Genomic DNA, 13,228 nt, shown 5'->3' with positions numbered 1-13,228 from the left:
AAATTCCTCAGTATTTGTTTCTCCAGGAAGGTCTTTATTTCTCTTTCATGCTTAAAAAATGTTTTCACCAGATACACTATTACAGGGAAAATGTTTTTTGCCATCAGCATTTTACGTATGTCATGTAACTCTCTCCTGGCCTGTAAGGTTTCCACTGAAAAGTATGCTTCTAGATGTACCGGAACTCCATTGTATGTTATTTGTTTCTTTTCTCTTGCTGCTTTTAGGATAGTTTCATTATCCTTTACCTTTAGGAGTTTGGTTATTAAATGCCTTGAGGTAGTCTTCTGTGAGTTAAATCTGCTTGGTGTTCTGTAGCCTTCTTGTACTTGAATATGAATCTTTCTTAGGTATGGAAGGTTATCTGTTATTGTCCCTTCAAATAAACTTTCTGCCCCTATCTGTTTCTCTACCTTGTCATTAAGGCCAGTCACTCTTAGATTTGCCCTTTTGAGGGTATTTCCTAGATTGTTTTGTGTGCTTTATTCTTTTTACTCTTTTTTGTCTCCTCTGACTATGTATTTTCAAATAACCTGTCTTCAAGCTCACCAGTTATTTCTTTTGCTGATCAATTCTGCTGTTAAGAGACTCTGATGCATTCTTCAGTAGGTCAATTGCATTTTTCAAATCCAGAATTTCTGCTTGATCCTTTTTAATAATTTCAATCTCTTTGTTAAATGTATCTGTTAGGATTCAGAATTGCTTCTCTGTGTTATCTTGAATTTCTTTTAGTTTCCTCAGAACAGCTATTTTGAATTCTCAGAGAATAAAAATACAACACTTGTGCCTAGGCACAGTGGCTCATACCTACAATCCCAGCACCTTGGGAGGCCAAGGAGGGTGGATCATGAGGTCAGGAGATCAAGACCATCCTGGTTAACATGGTGAAACCCTGTCTCTACTAAAACTACACACAAAAAATTAGTCAGGCATGGTGGCACATGCCTGTAGTCCCAGCTACTCAGGAGGCTGAAGCAGGAGTATCACTTGAACCCAGGAGACGGAGGTTGCAGTGAACCTAGATTGCACCACTGCACTCCAGCCTGGGTGACAGAGTGAGACTCTGTCTAAAAATAAAATAAAATAAAATAAAATAAAAATAGCATTTGTGAAGCACAACCTAAAGCGTGCTGAGAGGGAAATGTATAGCTCTAAAAGCATACATTAGAAAACATGAAAAAATCTCAATGACCTAAAATCCTACCTCAAGAACCCAGACAAAGAAGAGCCAAATAAATTCAAAGCAAGCAAAAACAAGAAAAAAAATAGTTATAAGAGCAGAAATCAATAAAATTTAAAACAGAAAAATAAAAGAGAGAATCAATTAAAAAGAGCTGGTTCTTTGAAAAAAATCAATAAACTTGACAAAACTCTAGCAAGACTGACAATGAAAAAAGAGAGAAGACTCAAATTATCATTATCACTAATGAAACAGGAGACATTAATAGAGACCCTACAAACATTAAAAAGATAATAAGGGAATGCTAAAAACACTACAGATATAAATTTGACAACTTTAAGGAGATGAACCAATACCGCAACTCACTCAATGTGAAATAAATTCTTTAAATAGCCCTATATCAAATAAGAAAATTGAATTCAAAATTTTAAAACTCCCAAAAAGAAATCTCCATATGTTTTAAGAAAAGTTGGCCAGGCATGGTGGCTCATGCCTGTAATCCCAGCACTTTGGGAGGCTGAGGTGGGCAGATCATGAGGTCAAGAGATCAAGACCATCCTGGCCAACATGATGAAACCCAATCTCTACTAAAAATACAAAAATTAGCTGGGTGTGGTAACGGGCACCTGTAATCCCAGCTACTTGGGAAGCTGAGGCAGAAGAATCACTTGAACCCAGGAGACAGAGGTTGCAGTGAGCCAAGATCACACCACTGCACTCTAGCCTGGTGACAGAGTGAGACTCCGTCTCAAAAAAAAAAAAAAAAAAAAAAAATTAACACCAATTTTATGAAATATCTTACAAAGAAATAGAAGAGGCAGAAACACTTTGCAATTCATTTTATGAAGATATTATTACTCTATTTCAAAACTAGACAGTGATAGTACAAAAGGAAAACTAGAGGCCAATGTCTCTCATAAATATGGATACAAAATTCTTAATAAAAATTAGAAAATAGAATGCAGTGATATATACAAAGAACTATATATGATGACAAAGTGGGGTTTATTCCAAGTATGCATGGCTGGTTTAATATTCAGAAATCAATGTAATCTACCATATTAAGAAGCTAAAGAAGAAAATTCACATTATCCTATTTTTGGCTACAGAAAAGCACTTGTCAAAGTTTTACTTATATTAAAACTCTCAGAAAAATAGGAATATAAGGGAACATCCTCAACTTGCTACAAAGAACCCACAGCTAACATCATACTTAAGAGTGAAACACTGAATGGTTTCCCCTGAGGATCAGGAACAAGGTAAGAATGCCCACTCCCCACGTTCATCCAACATAGCACTGGAAGTCTATCCAGTGCTATGAGACATAAAAAAGAAACAAAAGGCACACAGATCAAAAGGAAAAATAAAACTGCTACTCTTTGAAGATGACATGACTGCCTATTTAGAAAATTCCAACAAATTTATATACACAAAACATTTACAAACATCAACAACCAATGAGTGAGTTCAGCAAGGCTGCAGGACACAAGATCAATATACAAAAATTAATTATATTTCTGTATACTAACAATAAATGTGTGGACATTGAAACTAAAACATTACCATTTACAATCACCAAATAAAATGAAATACTCCAATGTGAATCTAATCAAACATGTACAGAATGTGTATGCCAAAACTATAAAATGCTAATGAAAGAAATCAAAGAAGAAGAAAGAGAATGGAGCAAGAAGGCCAAATAGAAGCCTACACCATTCATCCTTCCTAGAGGAACACCAAATTTTCACAGCTAACTACACATATAAAGCACCATCACGAGAACCCCAGATCAGATGAGCAATCACAATATCTGACTTTAACTTCATATTGCTGAAAGAGACATAGAAAATGGCAGAAAAGACCATCTTGTATTGCAGATGCCACCCTCTCCCCTATCCCCCAGCAGCAGCACACAGCGTAGAGAATCTGCACTTTGGAGAGGGAGAGCACAGCAATTGTGAGGCTTTGCATTGAACTCAGTGCTACCTTGTCACAGTGGAAAGCAGAAGGGAGCTGTACTGAGCTGACATCTGCCTACAGAAGAATTTTGACTGGTCCTGACTAGAGGGAAATTTCCCATCTCAGGAGTTAGAGCTTGAGTTCCAGCAAGACTTGCTAAAGTAACTGGGGCCCTAAATGAACTTGAGGGGCTGTTTTTGCCACAAGGTTTGCAATTCCCAGGCATGTCCTAGTGTTGAGCTGGGCTGAGAGCCGGTGGACTGGTGGGGCATGCAGCTTACTAAACACAAGCTGGAGCAGCTAAGGGAATGCTTGAACCACCCCTTCCCCTGCTCCCAGTAGCAGCCATGCAATGTGGAGAAATCTGTTCACTTGGGAGGAGAGCACAGTGACTGGAGGATTGAACTCAGTGCTGCTATGTCACACAGAGAGACCTGTCAGGGTTCATCACCTGCTGACTAAAGAGCCCCCAGGCTCTTGAGTTGGGAGCTTAGGTTATTGAGGCTTTTCCTTTTTTTAATATATGCTTTTAGTGCTATAAATTTCCTTCTCAGCACTACTTCGGACGTGCCACACAAGTGTTATATTTTTATTTCATTCAGTTCAATTTGTTTTTTGTTTCCCCTGAGACTTCCTCCTTGACCCATTGACTAGTCAGAAGTATGTTGTTTAGTTTCCAAGCATTTGGAGATTTTTTCCTGTTATCTTTCTGCTATTCATTTCTGTTAATTTCCTGTTATCTTTTTGTTAATGATTGAATACTGGTCATATAACACATTCTGTATGATTTCATTTTTTAAAAAATTTATTGGAACTTGTTTTGTGGCCCAGAATGTAATTAGTGTATGTTATTTGTAGTGTAGTGTGTGTGGTTGGTGTATGTTTGATGGGCACATGAAAAGAATGTGAATTCTACTGTCATTGGGTAGAGTGTTCTATTTTGTTGGATAGGCTTTATTGGTTGTTGGAGGTATTGAGTTACTCTGTATTCTTGATAATTTTTGCCTAGTTGTTCTATCAGTTATTGAGAGAAGAATGGTGAAATCTAAAACTATAATTGTGGATTTTTTTTTCTCCATTTAATTCTTAACCACTTTTGTTTCAGTTCTTTTGCCGTTCCATTGTTTGGGATACATATTCTATATATAGAGAGAATATATATAGAATGTATAGAATATATATATAACATATATAGAATATATATATATTACATAAATATTGGATCATTTGTTATATTCCTACAGGCCCATGAGGCTCTATTATTTCCTTTTTTTTTTTTTTTCAGTATACATTCTTTTTTCTTCTTCTTCTTTTTTGAGACAGAGTTTTGCTCTGTCACCCAGGCTGGAGCGCAATTGCACAATCTCAGCTCACTACAACCTCCGCTTCCCAGGCTCAAGCGATTCTCCTGCCTCAGCCTCTCTAGTAGTCAAGAGGCACGCACTACCATGCTTGGCTAAGTTTTTGTATTTTTAATAGAGATGGGTTTTTCACCATGTTGCCCAGGCTGATCTGGAACTCCTGAGCTCAGGAAATCCACCCACGTTGGCCTCGCAAAGTGCTGGGATTACAGGCATGAGCCACCACATTTGGCCTCAGTATATATTCTTTCTGTTGCCCAAATTGAGTAAATTCTATTGTTTTATCTATCAGTTAATTGATTTTCCCTTTGTTCTCTCCATTCTGCTGTTGAATCCTTCCACTGTTTTAAAATTTTAATTTACTCTATTTTTCAGTTCCAAAAAATTTATTTGGTTCTTCTTTATGTTTTCTCTATCTTGGCTGAAACTTTCTATTTTTTTGCTGAGACTCTATTCTTAAAAGTTTATTTCAAGCGTATTTCTAATTGCTTATTGAAACATTTTTGTGATGGCTGCTTTAAACTCTTTGTCATATAGTTCTAATATCTCTGTCATTTTAATGTTAGTGTCCATTAATTGTCTTCTTAAATTTAAGTTGAGATCTTCCTAGTTCTTGGCATAGCAAGTGGTTTTCAAATAAAACCTGGACATTGTGGGTATTACGTTATGAAGCACTGGCTCTTATTTAAACCTTACATTTTATCTGGCTTTCTTTGACATTGCTCTGGCAGAGTAAAGGGGACATCCATCTCATTACTGCCAGGTGAAGGTCTAAGTTCCTCACTTGACCTTTCAACCCCATCTTAGTAACATAATGTAATCTGGAACTTTATAAACTTGGGGAATTATTATATGTGCTCCATTTTTAAAGATTTTCATGGAGGACACTTTCAGACATTTTCACATGAAAATATTTGGACACACAATGAAAGTGTAACTATGATGCTTGTAGAATAAATTTATATTTCCAACAGTGCCCAATTAGCAGCCATCGGGGATCCTAGAGGGACAGTGGTCTCTAGATGGCCTTGTTCATCTCCTAATAATGTCTGATGTGTCTAGAATCTGCCCATTGGTCCTGGTGGATCCTGACTGGTGTCAAGAGACAGTCCAACGTTAAACATATCGTAAGGGAAATTCATATCACTTTTATTTCTGCTTTCAACAGTGTGGGTATTCTTCCCAGTCTGGAGAGATCAGGGAGTGCCAAACTCAGTGTGCTTGCATGCACTTTGGAGAGATACTATTTATGTATGAGACGCCAGTTTAGGTGAGGATGTTTTCTCCTACCCTGCCCTGGAGTGTTTGCCCAGCAATTACCCTCTCCTGCTGGTGCTGGCAGGCTCAAGAGGAGGAGGTTAGTCTGGGGGACCTAGGGCCTACAAAGAGAGCATGAAAGCTTTTTGGAATTCCAAGTGATCTCACTCCCAGATTCCAGCAGGATGTTGGGAAAGTATGCTCTTTCCTTTCTTTCCCAGGATTTCATCAAGCAGGATGGCCATGAAGCTATCACTTTCACTTATCTCAGTTTAGGAAATCTCTGAATTCATTGAAGAATGATGCTTAGCAGGCATCATGCACATGTTGAACCTTTCTCTGGTACAAATTAGGGACATCTCAAATGCAAGTGTTTATTTTCTTACACTTCCAATGGCCTAGAACAGCATCTTGGTTTTTTGGAAAGCAGGGGCTAGAGCTCTGGTTGCTGTGAGCTGCTTGGGGTGAGTACATGGCCTTAGTGTGTTTGGAACATCTTTCCACTCATTTGCTGTGAACTCCAACAGACTCTGTTCCTCTTCAATCTGATCTCACACACTGAAAAGAGTAGGAGTATTGGGTTTGGCTAAACTAGACGGAGTTCAGAGATCTGAGATGAACATTAGTTGATCAGAATGACAAAAGCTCACCTAAGAGAAGTTTATGAATTCAAACGATGAAAAATAATATTTATTTTGCCTAGGTGGACAATAGCAGGGAGCATGAATCAGAAAATAATTGCTGCATTCAAATCATACAACCCTTCTTTTTATATTGTGGTTGTCATTCCTTAAGTATATGTGCACATAAAATGGAAGTGTAACTATGATGCTTGTATAATAAATTTCTATTTCCAACGGTGCCTAATTAGCAGCCACCAGGAATCCTAGAGGGACATTGGTCTCTAGATGGCTTTGTTCATCTCCTAATGATGTCTGGTGTGTCTGGAGTCTGCCCATTGGTCCTGGTGGATACTGACTGGTGTCAAGAGACAGTCCAATGTTAAACATATGAGAAATAGTTTTTATTCTACCTAGGTGGACAATAGCAGGAGGATGAATCAGAAAATAATTGCTGTGGTCAAGTCATAAAACCTTTTTTTTTTTTGAGACAGAGTCTTGCTCTGTCACTCAGGCTGGAGTACAGTGACATGGTCTTGGCTCACTGAAAATTCCAAATCCTGGGTTCAGGGGATTCCCCTGCCTCAGCCTCCTGAGTAACTGGGATTACAGGCATGTGCCACCAAAGCCAGCTAATTTTTGTATTTTCAGTAGAGAGGGGTTTCACCACATTGGTCAGGCTGGTCTCGAACTCCTGACCTCATGATCTGCCTACCTCAGCCTCCCAAAGTGCTCGGATTACAGGCATGAGCCACCGTGCTCAGCCACAACCCTTCTTTTTACATTGTGGTTGTCATTCCTTAGATATATTTGCACACATAATGAAAGTCTAACTATGATGCTTGTGTAATAAATTTCTATTTCCAACAGGCCCAATTAGCAACCACCAGGAATCCTAGAGGGACATTGATCTCTAGATGGCTTTGTTCTAGACGAAAGTGTAACTAGTGAACTTGAAGGGTCAGAATATATTCTTCCCTGGACTGACCACTTAGCATGGCATGAAGGGAAAACCAAATTCATCAAAGGTCAAAATGGCCTAGATAGAGTTTGTCTCTGACTCTTTTAGTCTAACTCACTTCAGAGGGCTGCAGTTGGGGCCAGAGTATTTTTCCTATATATGCTATTATGATCCCCCCAAAATGGAAACAAACTAAGATGTGATGAAATATTTTTTGGGGGGGATGACAGACTTCAACGACCTTAAGTTTTTTTAAAGTTACACATTTATTTTTACAATATTCATCTTGTGACTGCATGCCATGAGTGGTATCTTCTCAGCAATGTATTAAATGATCTGATACATAAGTTAAAGAAGAGTTTCTTTTCCTGTTTGGCAATAAACTGTATAGGAAAATGATTAATACTTTTAAAATTACATTATCCTTTATGAAGGCTTATAGCTATATGCACAGTTATTTTGTGCTACATGTAATATAAGTATATTCATAGATAAAAATCATGATGTTTACATAACAAAAATTACATAAAATATAATGTTTGAAAATAAAAAAGTCGAATTGCCACATGGATACTGTTTTATATGTTTAATAAAGTTCTCCATTCTTTAGTCATGACACTGTAAAATAGCTCACTGAAAGCTGATTGAAGAAATGGAAAACCAATGATGGGAGAAACAACAAACAGGACAGCAGTCCAGGAGTTTATCCTGGAGGGATTTCCTGCTGTCCAGCATCTGGGGAATGTCCTTTTCCTGGTGCACCTTCTGGCGTACCTGGCCTCCATCACGGCAAACATGCTCATAATCACCATCACCTGGGCTGACCATCACCTCTAGACACCTATGTATTTCTTCCTCAGCAGTTTTTCCTTCTGTGAATGCTGTTTTATCACCACAGTTATTCCTAAACTGCTGGTCATCTTTCTTTCAGGCAGGCAAACAATCCCCTTTACTACTTGTCTCATGCAAGCCTTTTCTTTTTTATTTCTTGGGTCAACAATTTTCTTCCTCATGGCTGTGATGTCCTTGGATCGATACTTGGCCATTTGCAAGCCTCTGCATTACCCCACCATCATGAGCCTGAGGACTTGTTTCCACCTGGTCACTGCCTGCTTTGTCATGGGCTTCACTCTCATCACTGGTCTCATGGTAAAGGTTTCCCAGTTGTCTTTCTGCGGACCCCCTGTCATCCCTCACTTCTTCTGTGACCTCGGCCCTCTGATCCAACTCTCCTGTTCTGACACCAGATCTATTGAAATGTTGGCCTTTGACCTTATTTCATTCATTCTTTTTACATCCCTCATTATAACCATCATCGCATATGGCAATATAGTAGTCACAATTGTACGACTTCCATCAGTCAAGGAGCGGCAGAAAGCTTTCTCCACGTGCTCCTCTCACCTCATTGTCCTCTCTCTGGTGTATGGCAGCTGTGTCTTCATATATGTGAAGCCAAAGCAAATAGACAGGCAGGACTCCAACAGAGAAGCTGCTCTTGTGAACACGGTGGTGACCCCACTGCTGAACCCGATCATTTACACTCTGCAGAACAAGCAGGTCCACCAGGCTCTGAGGGATGCTCTGTCCAGAGTGAAATTCTAAAAACAGAATCACAACCTCCCAGTGAAGAAATGGACCTTCTCCTTGATGTAATCTAATCTTTCTTCTGTTTCTGGAATCCTTTATTAAAAATGTGCAAACATGGTTTTTTTCAGGTTCTGTTTGTTTATTCTTCAGGTTCTGTTTGTTTATTCTTCAGGTTCTGTTTGTTTATTCTTAGAATAAGGGCTAATTTATGTAATAATTCAACCTGAAAGTTCTTACATTATCTTTATTTTGGGATGAAAGTATCTCCTGAATCTTTTTACTAGTTTTAAATCAATAGGATTCAACAAATTTTAGTGAAGAACCTCATATACATGAATATGTTTGATGCATGTGGAATTTCAAAGCTGGAATGATGTAGTTTTAAGTATCTACTTGTGGTAAGTGCAAAGGGATGAAGAACAAAATTTATAAGTATTAAGAGTATCAAGTTAGTTCAAGGGTAGATATAACATGATCATTGTATGAAGTTTGGAAGGACGCATATATACACAACTATCAGGATATCAATATAATTACTTAAGATGACTCAATACAATTGCTTTCAATGTTGAATATTCTGTATATAAATCTTTACACTTTTTGTTCCCACTATGATAAAAACATACAACTGTATCTAGATGAAATTGCAAGTCCTTGTTGGTTTCATTGGTTTGCAAGATTGATTTCAGAGCCCACAGACCTGAAAATGAAGCAGCACGGGGAGAGAAACACTACAATTTTTGGAACAAGGAATTAAATAGTTAATATTTGTTTCCATACTACAGAAAGTTTAAAGGAATTGGGAGAAATATAATCACAAGTGGGAAGAAGTCTGTGACTGTGAAATCTCTCCAAGTGAATGTATGAACAAGTCTCTTCATTTGTGGAATGAGAGGTTTTGTTGTGTCACCTTGGGATGTTCATTTTAGTACTAATGTGAAGTGACACTGTTGATACTGAATGTGACACAGAAACATGCTGTAACAGAAATATAATTTGAGAATGGCATAGAGAAGATGATGAGATGTTTTAATGGAAGCATTTATGCTACAACTGAAATTTAGTTTTTCAAGATTTTGATAGGAAATGAATTAGAGACAAAACCCTGGAACTAGAATTTGTTTTGTGTAGTTGGTTAACGGCAATGATCATGTTTTGTTCTGACCACATATTTCTGTGATTGTGGTGGAACAGGAATTAAAAGAAATTAAAGAATGTGTAAGCAGAAACTCAGCTGTATGTAAGAAAGCCCAATTCCCCTGAGAAAGAGAAAGAGCTGGAGTGCTTTAAAAATTAACTGCCTGTTTTTCTGTGGCTAGTGAGCCTTATCTCTCCTCCTTTCCCAGGCATTGTGAAGACCCTGTTTCTCTAGCTGTGCAGCTGCAAGGTCACTAGACAGATAAACTCAAGTCATAAAACATGTTTTTCCTTGGAAAGTAAGAAATGTAATGCATGTCTCAATTAATTGAATAACTCTCTTTGTTTCTTGCATCTGTAATATACGTCCCCCTGCACAGATCTCCCCCCACCTCCCAAAATGCTTAAAAGATAACTTAACTGTTTTTTCAGGGCTCAGTTCCCTTGGATGTTAATCCGACTGCGCTGGCACACCTAAATAATAAATATCCTCCTCAACCCCATCAGTCTCTCTGATTCCTTATCAATCCCACTACAGTGGTGATATTAAAAGACTATGATGGGAAAGTTTGAGGGACATAATTATGTAAGAATTAGAAAAACACACTTCATTCAACTAGCAGAACCCAAATTTTTGCTCACCCTATGTGTATATAAGGGTTTCCATACAACTTTGTGTAGGCTTGTTTCTTTTTCTCACATTTGCAGTGTTCACATTGCTAAAGGAAATAACAAAGCAATACAAATGAACTGAGTGGTCGTTGCTTTTTTTAGCCTTTAAAATGTTTAAACATTAGTAGTCTGACACAGTGGATCATATTTGATTATCTACTTTGAAATAAATGGAAAATATATACAATGTTTTTATTTACTTTTATCTATACATATAAAGTTACATCGCTTAAAAATAATTGCATTGTTTGTGATTAAAAGTTTGTTTACTACAATTTAGTATACTAAAGATATTCCACAATTTTTATTCATTTATTTGTTGATACACATTTGAGCTATTTCTGCCTTTTGGTTATTGTAAACAGTACTGTTATGAACATATGTGTACATGTATTTGTTTGAGTACTTGTTTTCAAGTCTTTGGGGGTATATACTTGGGAGAGAAATTGTGTGGGTAGGGGGAATGGGGAATTTTAGCTTAATGGGTATGGGGTTTCCTTTGGAGATGATATTATATAAATGTTTTGGAACTAGATAGAGGTGGTGGTTGCATAACATTTTGAATGTACTGCATGCCACTGAATTGTTCACTTTTAAATGATTTTATATGTACACTTACCTTAATAAAAAATTCCATAGTTCTGAAAGTTTTACATATTGTTGAAAGTTTTATAATGAAAAATAATAGTCTCTCTTTACCAAGATGGCAGAGTAAAAGACATCACCCTTCAGCCCTCACCTCCCTCCAAAAAACAAACATAGATAGGTATCCACAAATCAAATGGCCCTGAGAGGACACAGAGGCCCATTTAATAATCTACAGCAATACCATGGAGTGAAAAGAGAATATTCACACAGAAAGGATCACTGTTGAGACTGGCTTACCTGAGATACAAGTAGATGGCTAGGAACAAATAAGAAAGGTGGGATCTATTGGTATCAGCCATGTGGTGGGAACCACCATGGCTCCCAATGACCTGCTCTGCAGAGGATACTGACATTCCTGCCAAAGAGGAAGATGGGGCTGTACACAGCTGTTTTCCCATAAGCAGCTGCTGTTATGCCACTCTGGGATCAGACCTGCCATCTCAACCAACTCTGTGTATGTCCCTGACCTCGGAGCCTCAACTGCTCCATAAATTTCCACACTTCAGACTCCAACTCTGTGGCTGTACTGTACATGACTATGCCTCAGACACCAGTTCACATCCTGGACCCTGGAGTGAAGTCTCTCTGCATGTGCCCACAGTTTAGATACCAGTTCAGCTGCCACTGTGAGCTAGCCTATGCTCTGGATCTGTCTCTGAAGCAAGGCTGCATAGACCCATGCTTCATACACAAGAGCCACCACCATTGTGAGCTAGTTTGCACTCTGGTCCTTGGAACCACGGTCTCTCTGTGCATGCCTGTGCTTAGGGCACCAGTTCAGCTGCCATAGAGAACTAGGATTAACCTGATCCGAGAGGAACTGTAGCTCTGTGCATGTCCATGTTCTCATTCCCAGATCCCTGGCTGCTCTACAAGCATGTGACATGGCATACCATTACCAATTTGTCCATGGTGGTGCCTGTGCCCTGGGCACTGTTACCATTACCACCTCAGACCTCAGACCTGTATTTCCTCCACATATATTCATGCTATAGGAGTAGGCTTTGTGGTTGCTCCACAGGTACCACTAATCAGACACCAGTGCCGCTGCTACTGCAAGTAGGCATACAAGCCAGATTCAGTGTCAAAAGGATACCCTAAGCCCCAACTTTCCCAGTGGGAGAAAAAGAGACTCAGAGGAACTTAACAGTCATTACCACTGGAGACCCTTTTAGCCCTCACTGCCACTGCAGACATCCACAGTGTTGGTTGCTTTGGATCCTTGCAATCTTTTTCAACACCAAACTCAGTTGACAGAGCTGCATGGGGACTACATTGCTGTACCATCATCAATGCTGGAACTGCTGTGCCCCACCCAACAAGTGCCCTTGAACCCAATGTGTCTGCATAGTAAAGATCTTTCCTCACAGAAACCAGCCTATAAGGTCTGGAAAGGGTTACAGACATAATGTAAGGCAACAAAAAACATGGGAAACTAAGAAGAAATATTGCCACCAAAAGAACACAATAATATCCTGCTAGCTGACCCCAAAGAAATGGAAATCTACAAACTGCCTGACAAAGAATTCAAAGTACTCCTTTTAATGATGCTCAGGTAACTTCAAAACATACAGAGAAACACTTCAATGAGATAAGGAAAACATTAAGCAACTCAAATAATAAATTTAACAGAGATATTGAAATAATAATAAAACACAGAAATTCTGGACCAGAAGAATAAAACGAATGAAAAAGAAAATGCAACACAGAGAGAACATCAACAGCATAATTAATCAAGCAAAAGAAAGAATCTTTGAATGCAAAGATAGGTTATTTGAAAACATTCAGTTAGAGGAAAAAAAGATTAAAAATTGGTAAAAAAAAAAAAACAAGATTTATGGGACAG

The 13,228-nt window shown here is 38.4% G+C and overlaps 1 protein-coding gene across 1 annotated transcript; it reads left to right on the top strand.

Annotated features, from left to right (window-relative positions):
• Positions 1-8,004: 8,004 nt before the first annotated feature.
• LOC117082260 (olfactory receptor 6C2-like) lies at positions 8,005-8,940 on the top strand. Its single transcript, XM_033208887.1, is given in 1 exon segment — positions 8,005-8,940. A coding segment is annotated over 1 exon segment (936 nt).
• Positions 8,941-13,228: the final 4,288 nt, after the last annotated feature.

Source organism: Trachypithecus francoisi, unplaced genomic scaffold, assembly GCF_009764315.1.
Source record: "Trachypithecus francoisi isolate TF-2019V2 unplaced genomic scaffold, Tfra_2.0 Lachesis_group9, whole genome shotgun sequence".
Taxonomy (NCBI): Eukaryota; Metazoa; Chordata; class Mammalia; order Primates; family Cercopithecidae; genus Trachypithecus; species Trachypithecus francoisi.
The sequence above is the reverse complement of the archived record's forward strand: the minus strand, read 5'-3'. Positions and strand labels throughout refer to the sequence as shown.